Source organism: Nansenia antarctica (assembly GCF_963989245.1).
Source record: "Nansenia antarctica genome assembly, chromosome: 16".
NCBI lineage: Eukaryota > Metazoa > Chordata > Actinopteri > Argentiniformes > Microstomatidae > Nansenia > Nansenia antarctica.
The window spans coordinates 8950351-8964437 of NC_137686.1; the positions used below are offsets into that span (position 1 = coordinate 8950351).

The 14087-nt window shown below is 47.1% G+C and overlaps 2 protein-coding genes across 2 annotated transcripts; both read left to right on the forward strand.

Annotated features, from left to right (window-relative positions):
• Positions 1–4200: 4200 nt before the first annotated feature.
• On the forward strand, positions 4201–12079 carry LOC308171921 (sentrin-specific protease 2-like; the record flags this gene model as incomplete). Its single annotated transcript, XM_080546835.1, has 6 exons — positions 4201–4482; positions 4592–4789; positions 6865–7253; positions 7461–7652; positions 7834–8071; positions 11015–12079. The coding sequence occupies 6 exons, from the start codon at positions 4201–4203 to the stop codon at positions 11897–11899; spliced, it is 2184 nt and encodes a 727-aa protein (XP_080402961.1). The 3' UTR covers positions 11900–12079.
• On the forward strand, positions 8147–10033 carry LOC308171648 (uncharacterized protein; the record flags this gene model as incomplete). The annotated part of the gene is made up of 1 exon (XM_080546524.1): positions 8147–10033. One exon carries the CDS (start codon positions 8147–8149, stop codon positions 10031–10033), a length of 1887 nt encoding a protein of 628 aa, XP_080402650.1.
• Positions 12080–14087: the final 2008 nt, after the last annotated feature.

A 14087-nucleotide genomic window follows, 5' to 3' on the forward strand; every position in this document is an offset into this window, starting at 1 on the left:
GAGTTCTCCATGTGGAACAGAGATGTACTAGATCACTTCTCTGTCTTGGTCACTGTATTCTGTTGCTGTGATGCTCGTTGCTGAGAGTTTTCTGCAGAGAGGAAAAGGGGATGTATCTGACTCTGAAATCTGACGGCACTCTCAACTGTATTAGCTGTATTGACTTCTAGAAGAACCATTTCCTTTACAGATGCTGGTGTTTTTTATTTTTTTTATTTGTAGTATTACTCAGTAACAATGAATAATTACTTTCTTATTACTTATATATATATCGTTTATAGTTTAATTGTATATATAGATAAATTGCATAAATTATATATGGCAAGTTTGCATAATCGTATAATGCCGTTTAGAGTATGCCAAGTGGATTCATAAACGATTCATAAAATCAGATGTGCGTCTAGTCATATATGACTTAATCAATGAGTTTATTATTTTCGTTTCTAAACAAATGTATCATCTCCTATTGTTAAGTAAAATGTATGTCCTCAGTTGGGTAGTTTGTTCTATGCCCAGGTTAATGGGGGGGATGCAGTACTGTTGTTGTGCCACCGGGAGGAGTATCACTCGCGGGGGCAGCAGCGCTGAGCGGAATGGGCACCTGAGTTGAGAGCACAGGTGTTTTTAATGAGGGGATGGACGCGCGCTGCCGTGTCTCATTGTGTTTCAAGCCAAGCGACGTGATTGACTGGTGAAACAAAGCATGCCTCTTCTGCATGGAAAAACGCTTGAATTTACTTTAAACCGAGTTTTGCTCGAATATAGTGGAAGACTCCGGAGACAACATTGGTATGTTGATGTGCCTTGTTTGAAACAAATTCTGTTTGGATGTATTTGTTTGGTTGTATCCGGTGTAATTGTGAACCGGGAAGGTGCAGCGATGAATTGTGGTGTATCGCAGTTTGCCGGCGTTTTGCTGCGTTTTTGATATTTTCATAGCCGACACAATGTCACGGCAACCTGCTAAGAATGTTTGTTTAGTGTATACGATTTATCTATTTGTTTAGAATTTGATAACTAGCTTTGGTGACCCTCTGTTCTGTTTGTTTGCCTAATTACATATGGCCTATTATTTACTTGTTTGCTAAAATACACATTGTTTACGGCATTTCTATCTTAGCACCATTCAGCTTTTGATATTATGTAAATGCAATACAAGGAATAGGAAATAACAGATCCTAATTCTATGTGGCAATCTTGGTAATATTCACCAGTGGCGGCTGGTGCTAACATTTTTGGGTGGGGCACAGGTTATGGGGGCATGCTCCACGGGGAAGAATATCAACTTTAAAATCTGGATTTACAGTCGATTTTAGCATGAGAATAGCTCTACCCCCCTGTACAGACCTCGCCATCCCCTCTACCCCCCTGTACAGACCTCTTCATCCCCTCTACCCCCCTGTACAGACCTCTTCATCCCCTCTACCCACCTCTACAGACCTCTCCATCCCCTCTACCCCCCTGTACAGACCTCTTCATCCCCTCTACCCCCCTGTACAGACCTCTTCATCCCCTCTACCCCCCTGTACAGACCTCTTCATCCCCTCTACCCCCTGTACAGACCTCTTCATCCCCTCTACCCCCCTGTACAGACCTCTCCATCCCCTCTACCCCCCTGTACAGACCTCCTCATCCCCTCTACCCACCTCTACAGACCTCTTCATCCCCTCTACCCCCCTGTACAGACCTCTTCATCCCCTCTACCCCCTGTACAGACCCCGTCATCCCCTCTACCCCCCTGTACAGACCTCTTCATCCCCTCTACCCCCCCTGTACAGACCTCTTCATCACCTCTACCCCCCCAGTTTTCTCTACAATTTCTAAAATTTTCTCTCTACAGTTTCTACACGTCAACGTGTACCGAAACACTTGTTTCCAACGTGGTCCTACGTTTCTCCTACACCAAGACACATACAAAGAGCATAGAAACATACAAAGAGCATAGAAACATACAAAGAGCATAGAAGATACAATCAGAATACAGTCTGCCATTCCTTCTCCCAGCATCGATTTGGTTTTCCTATCATGACTGAAGGACAGATGATTCACTTACTTACACAAGTTTGACTTCGGTAATAGGTCCAGTTGCAATATCATCAAGTTGGGAACAAAAGATGCCTCCTTCTAATCCATTTGTTCAATTTGTTTACAAAGTCCGGTAGTGGCTGGGGTGGTCGGAGAGACAGCAGCGTTTCCCTGGAGTATGTGATTTGCTGTATAGTTCCATATTCCCCCTGCGTGTTGGTCGCACGGCAGCGGAGACGGCCGCTGATAATTAAGACCAGCAGTAGAATGTTGCCAATAGACATATTACACAAAACACAAAACGAACAAAACAAATAAAAACACTTGAAGCAAACGTATCACCGGCGTGACCGGCCCGAGTCGCTACAGAGCAGCGCCACCGGAAGTAGGAAGTGGAAGACAAATGAAAGATGACACCACATCTTATGCTGGATATACAACCGGATATTTAGGACGCACATTTTTGCGCCCCGGCCAAGAAATAGAGACAGCCAATTGGAGCGCTGCTACAGCTCACGTGTAAGCGAAAAGTATTCGGCCTGCCATAGACTGGCATTGACCGGCGCCCCGACGCCTCCCGCTATGTATTTTAACTAGGGATGCTCTGATCTGGATTTTTGGGGCCAATACCGATCACCGATTTTTTTCCTCAAGATCAACCGATACCGATTTTTTTTTAAATACATAACTGTAGGCCTACTGACTGGATAGCCTACATATTTTTTGCTTTTTAGACAAAAGCTCTGATCCATTAGGCACCAAGCAAACAGACCCATTTTTATGGCATAGTAAAAGTCTGGCCTATCACCCAGTTAGGGCCTGAAGCCCAAGTCAGTCGATATGGCTGTATAAGACATCATAAACGTGGCCTTCATGGTTTACATACTGTTACGTCCTCCTATGTTTTCTGTTCAGTTCTGTCTTCCCCAGAAAAAAATAAAATAAATCGGTTTTGCGGTCGGCCATTTTTGCCAATCACCGATCGAGTCATTTGGAGTGAAATCGGCCGATTTAAATCGGTGGCCGATAAATCGGAGCATCCCTAATTTTAACAGTGAATTTTACACACACACAGATAAAAATGTTTATTGTATTGGAGGATTTTTAATGAATGCTGATAGGCGCCAACAGAATATCAGCCGCATTTTGTGAATAAACAATGTATATTTAAAAAAAAAAACTTTTACAAATCGCAACTAGGAAGTGAAGGTGGCCCTCTATCGGCCAGCCGCCACTGATCGTCACATGTAAAAAATGTAATATGGTAATGATGATTAGAGCCTATTATATGTCCTTGTATGGTAACGTTTATTTGTTTATTTCTTTAACAGGTTTTCAACCTATCGTTAGGGAATATTAGCAAGATTGTCTGACCATCTGTGAAAACATTTCTTACCAATAGTGTTGGGGATTTGTATTAAAATAACTAGAAGTGATTGCTTATTTTTGCCTATGTGCTAACAACCATTTTGTACCTGCTGTTATGATATTCTATTTTCCTATACTGATTTTATACTATCATAACTAATGATTAATGATAAGTCTATTCTTCTATACTGGATTTTAACTAGTTAATCGAATCCCAAGTCATGGGAGTCTGTGGGCCTGGCAACAGTGATGTTTACACAAGCGATCCTGATAAGGACATAGGGCCTACTGACCTAGTCAGGAGGGAATGTGTTTGAAGATCAATTAACTGGCCAATTAGTGCTTTAGAACGCACGTAGAATACACCCAAAATAACTATCAAAATATCTGTGCATCCTAAAAACATAACTGTGTGCATATGCTTACTGGTTTCTTAAAAAACATAACAGAATGTGTGTGTGTCTAACGTAAGACTATGCACCAAGGCGAAACGGGGCTCTCTTGTCTGGTGAAGCTTCTGCAGTTAACCTATTGACGTTATTGTTATTTATTTAGATATATTCATCAATCTAGGGCTGCTTATTTTACTTACATATGTTACTTATTATTATTATAATTATAATAATAATAATTATTATTATTATTATTATTATCATTGTGTTTTTTGTATCTGAATGCTGCAATGTCAATGTTGAGGAACCAAAGCCAAAGAATTGTACTCTTGTGTACTTGTACAGTACGATGTAATAAAATCGATTCTGATTCAGATTTTTTCTGTCCTTGCCTGACCAGGTGCGATTGGCCTTAATGAACCCAGACTACTTCTCGAACAAAGTGAAGACCAACTCACTGGTGAAGGACAGCACTGACTGTAAACCCGTCATCCTCAAAGCCCTGAGGGCCATGTACGATCTCACCATGAACGGGCCCTCCAACTCCAGCTTCAGTAACCCACTGTCCCGCCCTCGTATGCCCTGCGCCATCCTATTGGCTATCGGGGGCTGGAGTGAAGGCAGCCCGACCAATGTCATCGAGGCGTATGACAGGAGGGCCGACCGCTGGGTTTACCCGGGCTTACCACGGTACTGCGTACCTCAACGGCTTCGTCTACTGCATTGGCGGTTTTGACAATATAGACAATATAGACTACTTCAACAACGTACGCAAGTTCAACCCCGTCACATGTACCTGGCACCAGGTGGCGCCCATGCACTCGCGGCGATGCTACGTCTGTGTGACGGTGCTGCATGGCCACATCTACGCATTAGGAGGCTTTGACGCCTACGGGCGCCTCAACACCGCAGAGTGCTACGAGCCAGAGACCAACCAGTGGAGCCTCATAGCTCCAATGCATGAGAAGAGGAGCGACTCCAGTGCCGCCACACTTCATGACAAGGTCAGGACACAGCTGATGGCTGGGACACATAAGAACATGCCTTATTAGGGGCGGGGGGGGGGGGGGGGGGGTAGTCTAGAGGTTAGAGACATGTCTAACCCTAACCCTACCCCTTACCCTAACCCTAACCTTCACCCTAGCACCCTAGCACCTAACCCTAACCCTAGTTTTCCCACATGTACCGTATTCCCACATGTACCGTAACATATATATATATATGTATTATACTGCAAGCTAATCCTACAAGTCTTAAGCTGTGTGACCATTCAAGTTGAATCACCTGTTCCATTTCTAAGAAAAAATGCTACGGACAAAGGTGCACTCACGTGGATACATAGACAAAGGTACACTCACGTGGATACATAGACAAAGGTACACTGACGTGGATACATAGACAAAGGTACACTGACGTGGATACATAGACAAAGGTACACTCATGTGGATACATAGACAAAGGTACACTCATGTGGATACATAGGGATGACAAAGGTACACTCATGTGGATACATAGGGATGTGTTACATAGACAAAGGTCCACTCACGTGGATACATAGGGATGTGTTACCTAGACAAAGGTACACTCACGTGGATACATAGACAAAGGTACACTCACGTGGATACATAGACAAAGGTACACTCACGTGGATACATAAGGATGTGTGACAAGGGTACACTCAGGTGGATACATAGGGATGTGTGAATCACCTGGGCTCCTCTGGCATCCAGGTGTACATCTGTGGAGGCTTCAGTGGGAACGAGTGCTTGTTCAATGCAGAGAGCTACTGTCCTCCATATGTTCACCAGAATACTTTATGAGTTCATTTCACAGATAACAGGTCTCCTCTCTTTTTCAGGTCCCAAGGTCCTTCTGGGTATTGTGGGCTGTTTGCTGTTGCGACATCATTAAATAGGTCAATCCTTGGCCTACAGAGGTCCTGAGGACCAGAGCAGCCAGAACCAGCCTCTTCCCACCTTCTGCGCCACAAGTCAAAACTGTCTTTCAATTCAATTATACTTTATTTGTGATGTCACAGGCGGATGACGGCATACTAGCATTGGTAGACTATGAATAGAGGTGAAACCTGGGATCACGTCAGTTAGATAATAACATTTGATGCATGCACATGCTCTTTGTAAAGATATATCTACTCTTGTTGAAGAGAAGATGATACTGGAGAGCATTGGCAAGCCAGGTGATGGCACAGAAAATAACATTTGATGCATGCACATGCTCTTTGTATGTCTACTCTTGTTGAAGAGAAGAGCATTGGCAAGCCAGGTGATGGCACAGACATCCATATGTTCACCAGAATACTGTAGGATTCACGGATGACGGCATACTAGCATTCGTAGACTATAAATAGAGGTGAAACCTGGGATCACGTCAGTTAGATAATAACATTTGATGCATGCACATGCTCTTTGTATATACAAAGATATATCTACTCTTGTTGAAGAGAAGATGATACTGGAGAGCATTTGGCAAGCCAGGTGATGGCACAGAGACAGTCAGGTCTACCCCGACACAGGGGTCGACAATAACATTTGATGCATCCACATGCTCTTTGTGTAGCATATCTACTCTTGTTGAAGAGAAGATGAATTCAGGGGTGCAAACTTGTCACCTTTTAGACGTTTTTTTTTTTTTACCTCAAAATAGGTCAACAATTTTCCTATGTTGTCACCTTTTTGGGCCATCACCAGTTTGCATCCCTGATGATACTGGAGAGCATTGGCAAGCCGGGTGATGGCACAGAGACAAGTCAGGTCTACCCCGATACAGGGGGTCGACCAAGGAGTTCATTTCACAGATAACAGGTCTCCTCTCTTTTTCAGGTCCCAAGGTCCTTCTGCAGTGGCCTGATGTCCTACCAGCAGCAGAGAGGCAGTTCTGATTGTGGGCTGTTTGCTGTTGCGAACAGTCTCCCTCTCTGCAGAGGTGAGGACCCAGCAAGCATGGAATATCATCAGTCTGCTATGCGTCACCACCAACAACAAAAGTTCGCTAGTATGCTGATGTCTAGCTAGCTAGCTGATTTACTACATTGTTTTAAGGCACATTTTCCTGCTTTCAGGCTGGGCACCTCCTGACCCCATTCCCCAGCTCCATATGGATGTCCAAGCACAGCCCAGTCAGTGGGACCCAGACGAGCCCTGTTAGCCTGATGGGAATAGATGAGCTCCAGACCTCATGGATGAGCAGCTCTGATTGGAGGATGGAGAAACAGACAGCTGGTGGAATGAGTGAAAGAGACACCCTCCGTGCCGCTGTGGACCGCAGCAAAGGCTCCAAAGATCAGTACCAGCTTCGCCAGAACCCCGCCAGGCACAGCGGGAGGCGCTCACACGCATCCACTTCCAAAGAGGCGGCGAGGGGGACAGCAGGGAAGAAGAGCCCGCCCGGCCGTGCCGCTCAGGTGGAACAGAGCTCCACACGGAGGAGCGCCTCCCTGGTTACCACTTGGTCAGTTAATTAAATTACTTTATCATTCATTTATACATTAGATTCATTTCGCTCTTCTTTTATAGAGTAGTTTTCAGTTCATGTGTTTCTAGGAAACCTGTTTGTGTTTCTATTTTACAATAAATCTTGTTTTATTTATATTCTCCCACCTGAAAGAGAGATGGGTGGCCTAAACCATCTGCAGAGCTCCTCTAATCCTTTGTCGAGGAAACACACTGGGTTGTTGCTGTGTGAGGCGAAGGAGAGAACTCAGAGACGCTCCCTCCAGCTGCTGCCCTCCTGGCCCCCTCTTGGCATTGGGGTGGGAACGGGGCCCCCCAACCCAGATCTACCCGGCCCTGTCCGCAGCTATAGGCCCTGCCTTGCTGTAGAGGAGGCACGAAAGGAGAGCGATCGGGAGTAGGGGTGGGCATCGACGATCGATAATTGATCGATAAGGATCTTGGTCGATCACAAAATAAAACATTTGGTCGATCACAAAAAAAATTTTTTTTTGTGATCGACCAAATGTTTTATTTTGTGATCGACCAAGATCCTTATCGATCAATTATCGATCGTCGATGCCCACCCCTAATCGGGAGCACTACAGACGATTGGTGGAGATGGTGTCTGAGAAATACAGCAAGAACCAACCTCTTCCCTTCACCCGAACTAAACCACAGGGTCGTACACTTCCACAAGACACACACAAAGCAGCCATCTTGGGAAGGACCTGTGAGACTATGACCAGAGAGGCTGGACCCCTAAGAGCTAACTCCAATGTGTTTAAGTGGAGAGATGTGTCCTCAACCAAACAGGTCAAAGACAGGAGAGGGGAGGTGGTTCTTCGTAAGCCACTTAGTGGAGCTGTGGACACACAACCTACCAGTGATGCAACAAAGCAAGCAGAGGAGATGGACCTCTCTGCGGAGGTTGCTGCCCGGCTCAATTTGGTAGACAAAGAGTCAACCATCCCAACCCAGACCAACGCATACACCACACACACACGCCACAGTGATGAGGACTTCCCCCGACTAAGCAAAGAGATGGTGGTAGAGGTGAGCCGTGCTTTGGGTCAAAGGGACCCTAACCTGGTCCTTAGGTCTGCCTTTAAACTACGCATTACACAGAGAGACCTGGCTACACTACAGGAGGGCAGCTGGCTCAACGATGAGGTGATTAACTTCTACCTGTCCCTAGTGATGGCACGTACGCCGGGGCAAGAAGGGGGGCTCAGGGTCTACTCATTCAGCACCTTCTTCTTCCCCAAGCTGCATGGTAGGGGAGGGGGACAGGAAGGGGGCCATGCGGCTGTGAGACGCTGGACAAAGGCTGTTGACCTCTTCCTGTATGACGTCATCCTGGTTCCATTACACCTGGGAGTCCATTGGTCTCTGGCTGTGATTGACTTTAAATCCAGAACAGTAAGGGCCTATGACTCTATGGGCCAGAGACATGATGATATCTGCAATTTGTTACTGTTGTACTTGAGAGAGGAGCACAATGCCAGGAAGGCCAGAGAGCTGGACATCTCTAAGTGGACCATAGGCAGTATGAGGGCAAGTGAGATCCCCCAGCAGAAGAATGGCAGTGACTGTGGAGTTTTTGCCTGTAAATACGCTGACTACATCGCTCAAGGACGGCCTCTCACCTTTAGACAGTGTCACATGCCTCTCTTCAGGAAGCTGATGATCTGGGAGATCTTGGGAAGGACCTGTGAGACTATGACCAGAGAGGCAGGACCCCTAAGAGCTAACTCCAATGTGTTTAAGTGGAGAGATGTGTCCTCAACCAAACAGGTCAAAGACAGGAGAGGGGAGGTGGTTCTTAGTAAGCCACTTAGTGGAGCTGTGGACACACAACCTACCAGTGATGCAACAAAGCAAGCAGAGGAGATGGACCTCTCTGCGGAGGTTGCTGCCCGGCTCAATTTGGTAGACAAAGAGTCAACCATCCCAACCCAGACCAACGCATACACCACACACACACGCCACAGTGATGAGGACTTCCCCCGACTAAGCAAAGAGATGGTGGTAGAGGTGAGCCGTGCTTTGGGTCAAAGGGACCCTAACCTGGTCCTGTGTTCTGCCTTTAAACTACGCATTACACAGAGAGACCTGGCTACACTACAGGAGGGCAGCTGGCTCAACGATGAGGTGATTAACTTCTACCTGTCCCTAGTGATGGCACGTACGCCGGGGCAAGAAGGGGGGCTCAGGGTCTACTCATTCAGCACCTTCTTCTTCCCCAAGCTGCATGGTAGGGGAGGGGGACAGGAAGGGGGCCATGCGGCTGTGAGACGCTGGACAAAGGCTGTTGACCTCTTCCTGTATGACGTCATCCTGGTTCCATTACACCTGGGAGTCCATTGGTCTCTGGCTGTGATTGACTTTAAATCCAGAACAGTAAGGGCCTATGACTCTATGGGCCAGAGACATGACGATATCTGCAATTTGTTACTGTTGTACTTGAGAGAGGAGCACAATGCCAGGAAGGCCAGAGAGCTGGACATCTCTAAGTGGACCATAGGCAGTATGAGGGCAAGTGAGATCCCCCAGCAGAAGAATGGCAGTGACTGTGGAGTTTTTGCCTGTAAATACGCTGACTACATCGCTCAAGGACGGCCTCTCACCTTTAGACAGTGTCACATGCCTCTCTTCAGGAAGCTGATGATCTGGGAGATCTTGGGAAGGACCTGTGAGACTATGACCAGAGAGGCAGGACCCCTAAGAGCTAACTCCAATGTGTTTAAGTGGAGAGATGTGTCCTCAACCAAACAGGTCAAAGACAGGAGAGGGTAGGTGGTTCTTAGTAAGCCACTTAGTGGAGCTGTGGACACACAACCTACCAGTGATGCAACAAAGCAAGCAGAGGAGATGGACCTCTCAGCGGAGGTTGCTGCCCGGCTCAATTTGGTAGACAAAGAGTCAACCATCCCAACCCAGACCAACGCATACACCACACACACACGCCACAGTGATGAGGACTTCCCCCGACTAAGCAAAGAGATGGTGGTAGAGGTGAGCCGTGCTTTGGGTCAAAGGGACCCTAACCTGGTCCTTAGTTCTGCCTTTAAACTACGCATTACACAGAGAGACCTGGCTACACTACAGGAGGGCAGCTGGCTCAACGATGAGGTGATTAACTTCTACCTGTCCCTAGTGATGGCACGTACGCCGGGGCAAGAAGGGGGGCTCAGGGTCTACTCATTCAGCACCTTCTTCTTCCCCAAGCTGCATGGTAGGGGAGGGGGACAGGAAGGGGGCCATGCGGCTGTGAGACGCTGGACAAAGGCTGTTGACCTCTTCCTGTATGACGTCATCCTGGTTCCATTACACCTGGGAGTCCATTGGTCTCTGGCTGTGATTGACTTTAAATCCAGAACAGTAAGGGCCTATGACTCTATGGGCCAGAGACATGACGATATCTGCAATTTGTTACTGTTGTACTTGAGAGAGGAGCACAAGGCCAGGAAGGCCAGAGAGCTGGACATCTCTAAGTGGACCATAGGCAGTATGAGGGCAAGTGAGATCCCCCAGCAGAAGAATGGCAGTGACTGTGGAGTTTTTGCCTGTAAATACGCTGACTACATCGCTCAAGGACGGCCTCTCACCTTTAGACAGTGTCACATGCCTCTCTTCAGGAAGCTGATGATCTGGGAGATCTTGGGAAGGACCTGTGAGACTATGACCAGAGAGGCAGGACCCCTAAGAGCTAACTCCAATGTGTTTAAGTGGAGAGATGTGTCCTCAACCAAACAGGTCAAAGACAGGAGAGGGTAGGTGGTTCTTAGTAAGCCACTTAGTGGAGCTGTGGACACACAACCTACCAGTGATGCAACAAAGCAAGCAGAGGAGATGGACCTCTCAGCGGAGGTTGCTGCCCGGCTCAATTTGGTAGACAAAGAGTCAACCATCCCAACCCAGACCAACGCATACACCACACACACACGCCACAGTGATGAGGACTTCCCCCGACTAAGCAAAGAGATGGTGGTAGAGGTGAGCCGTGCTTTGGGTCAAAGGGACCCTAACCTGGTCCTTAGTTCTGCCTTTAAACTACGCATTACACAGAGAGACCTGGCTACACTACAGGAGGGCAGCTGGCTCAACGATGAGGTGATTAACTTCTACCTGTCCCTAGTGATGGCACGTACGCCGGGGCAAGAAGGGGGGCTCAGGGTCTACTCATTCAGCACCTTCTTCTTCCCCAAGCTGCATGGTAGGGGAGGGGGACAGGAAGGGGGCCATGCGGCTGTGAGACGCTGGACAAAGGCTGTTGACCTCTTCCTGTATGACGTCATCCTGGTTCCATTACACCTGGGAGTCCATTGGTCTCTGGCTGTGATTGACTTTAAATCCAGAACAGTAAGGGCCTATGACTCTATGGGCCAGAGACATGACGATATCTGCAATTTGTTACTGTTGTACTTGAGAGAGGAGCACAAGGCCAGGAAGGCCAGAGAGCTGGACATCTCTAAGTGGACCATAGGCAGTATGAGGGCAAGTGAGATCCCCCAGCAGAAGAATGGCAGTGACTGTGGAGTTTTTGCCTGTAAATACGCTGACTACATCGCTCAAGGACGGCCTCTCACCTTTAGACAGTGTCACATGCCTCTCTTCAGGAAGCTGATGATCTGGGAGATCCTCAACCAGAGGCTGCTCTAGAACTACACACCACTACAAACGACTACAGAAACGACAGCTAGATGACCAACAACAACAGAAGGACTACTTCTCAACAACTACAACCGGCTCGACAACTACATTTAAGCAAGAATAAGCACAACAGCAATAAACAACAACCTACAGGACCAAATCAGGGGACCACAGAATGCTCTCCCTCTCTCTGACCCAGTGAACACCCCAACAGTATAAAAATAAACAATAAAAAAAGAGCAATGGAAGAGAGGGTTAGTCTGTCACATGTATACCATTAACAACTAAACGTAAGTCTTAATGCTGGCTGTCAGGCTTTTCCCTCTAGAATGTCTTTAGAATGTCTCTACATAGGAGTTATCCTCAGCCTCTGAATATATCCCTAGCGCAGTTATGATCAACGGGTGCGTGTGCGCCATGGTCAAGCATCAGTAATGACAGAATATGTCTCATTTTGCCCTTATTATTTTGACTCTTGATTGTGTCTGTTGTTCTGCCCAGATACAGCCTGTGCCTTGACTAGGGGTGCATCAGAAATGCAGGACACTACATGCGGAATAACACATTTCGAGAAGCTTTCGGACTGAGATCATTATAGAGAATGGAGGTGAGGTTGACATTATATCTGCTACAGGGCTTTGAGGAAAGTCACCCCACCTCTGTCATAAAATAACCCAGCATCACTGAATGTGTTTCTGTGTTGGTCACAGGTTATGAATGTGTTTCTGTGCTGGTATGAACCAGTCTGGGTCTTTGCTCCATGTGATAGGATCACCAAGGTGTCACACTCCGGCCAGCAGGACTTCAAGATGGCGGGGTTGTACTTGTTGTACACATTTCGTTGTATGGTACCTGTACTATGGTGTATGGTGGCGTTGGATTTGATGAACCGACGTTGGTGTGAAATGGTCAACTCTTGGGCGCTGTCCGGCATGTCGTGTTTACGATGAAGATGCCTGCTATAGTAGCAGATAGAGCCTCCCCTTCCTAATGTTGTTTCTCTATTGCTATTTAGATCAGAGCGAGTAAGACAGACAGTGGGAGAGATTAGGGATGTTGACGTCCCCCCCTTGACTTGCTCCCCAAACAATCTGTCCAATGGAAGGAGATGCCGAGATTACCCCAATCCCTCTTTGTAGTGCTCCCCCTCACAGTGAACCTCAACCTCACCTCCTCCCCCTTTCCCCGGGCTCCCCCAGCTGTGACGATGGGAAAAATCCTGCTAACAGGAGGAGTAGGCGCATTCAAGCGGTCAAGGAGAAGACCCAGAAGAAGCAGGAGCCCAAGGACAGAGTGGCAGCTCAGAGACCGTCCAGACAGAACACATCCCCCACCAAAAGAGAGAGGGAGAGTGCCATGACTGGTTTGGATCTCACTGTTGCTTCTGAATATGAGAATAAAGGAGGCAAGGACCCAAAATACACAAGTAACAAAGTGACAATCTCCTCTCCCATACAAAATTCTGATGAGAATACTACTGGAAAGAGTGGACAGGATTTTGACAATAACCAGTCAGTCATGGATAAGGAAGGGGAGCTTGCTGCAGTACAGACCCCTGCCCCAATAAGGGGATGGATGATTGGCCCATTGTTTCAGACATTGAAGTCCAAGTTGGCCAGTTTCACAGAGATAGTCATGAGTCCTGCTAAACTTTTCAAATCCAATGACTACCTGCCGTCCAGTTCAGATCCAGAGTTCCAGAGCCAGTCCCAGCTGGATTCCGTCCAAGTTCCAAATGATGAACATTCAGAGAGCAAAGAATCTGTTGACACACAAGGGCAGATGGACATGATGGATGTAAAAGACAACGAAAAAGCGTTGAGAGATTCAGGGTTGTCCCAGAGCCACAATATAGATGAACCAGTTGGAGACATCTCCTATGCTGCTCTTCAACCTCACCAAGGAGCTCCAAGAATATGGCCAACCTCCAGCACAGCTCAGGAGGATCACTTTGAGACTGGGAAAGGACATCACACTGCCGTTCGTAAACGCTCAGTTGCTAAAAGATTAAAGTTCAACATGGATTTGAAAACCCACAGCACTCAAGAAGAGGAGGGATGTACTTCTGAGGGGAAACAAACCTCCAATGTCATGCCACCAGGAGATGAGCAGAGTGCTAACCACACCCCGATGTTAACCCTTGAAGAGAGGGAAACTACTAACAATGGTTCTATACCTAGTAGCCAACGCAGTCCCC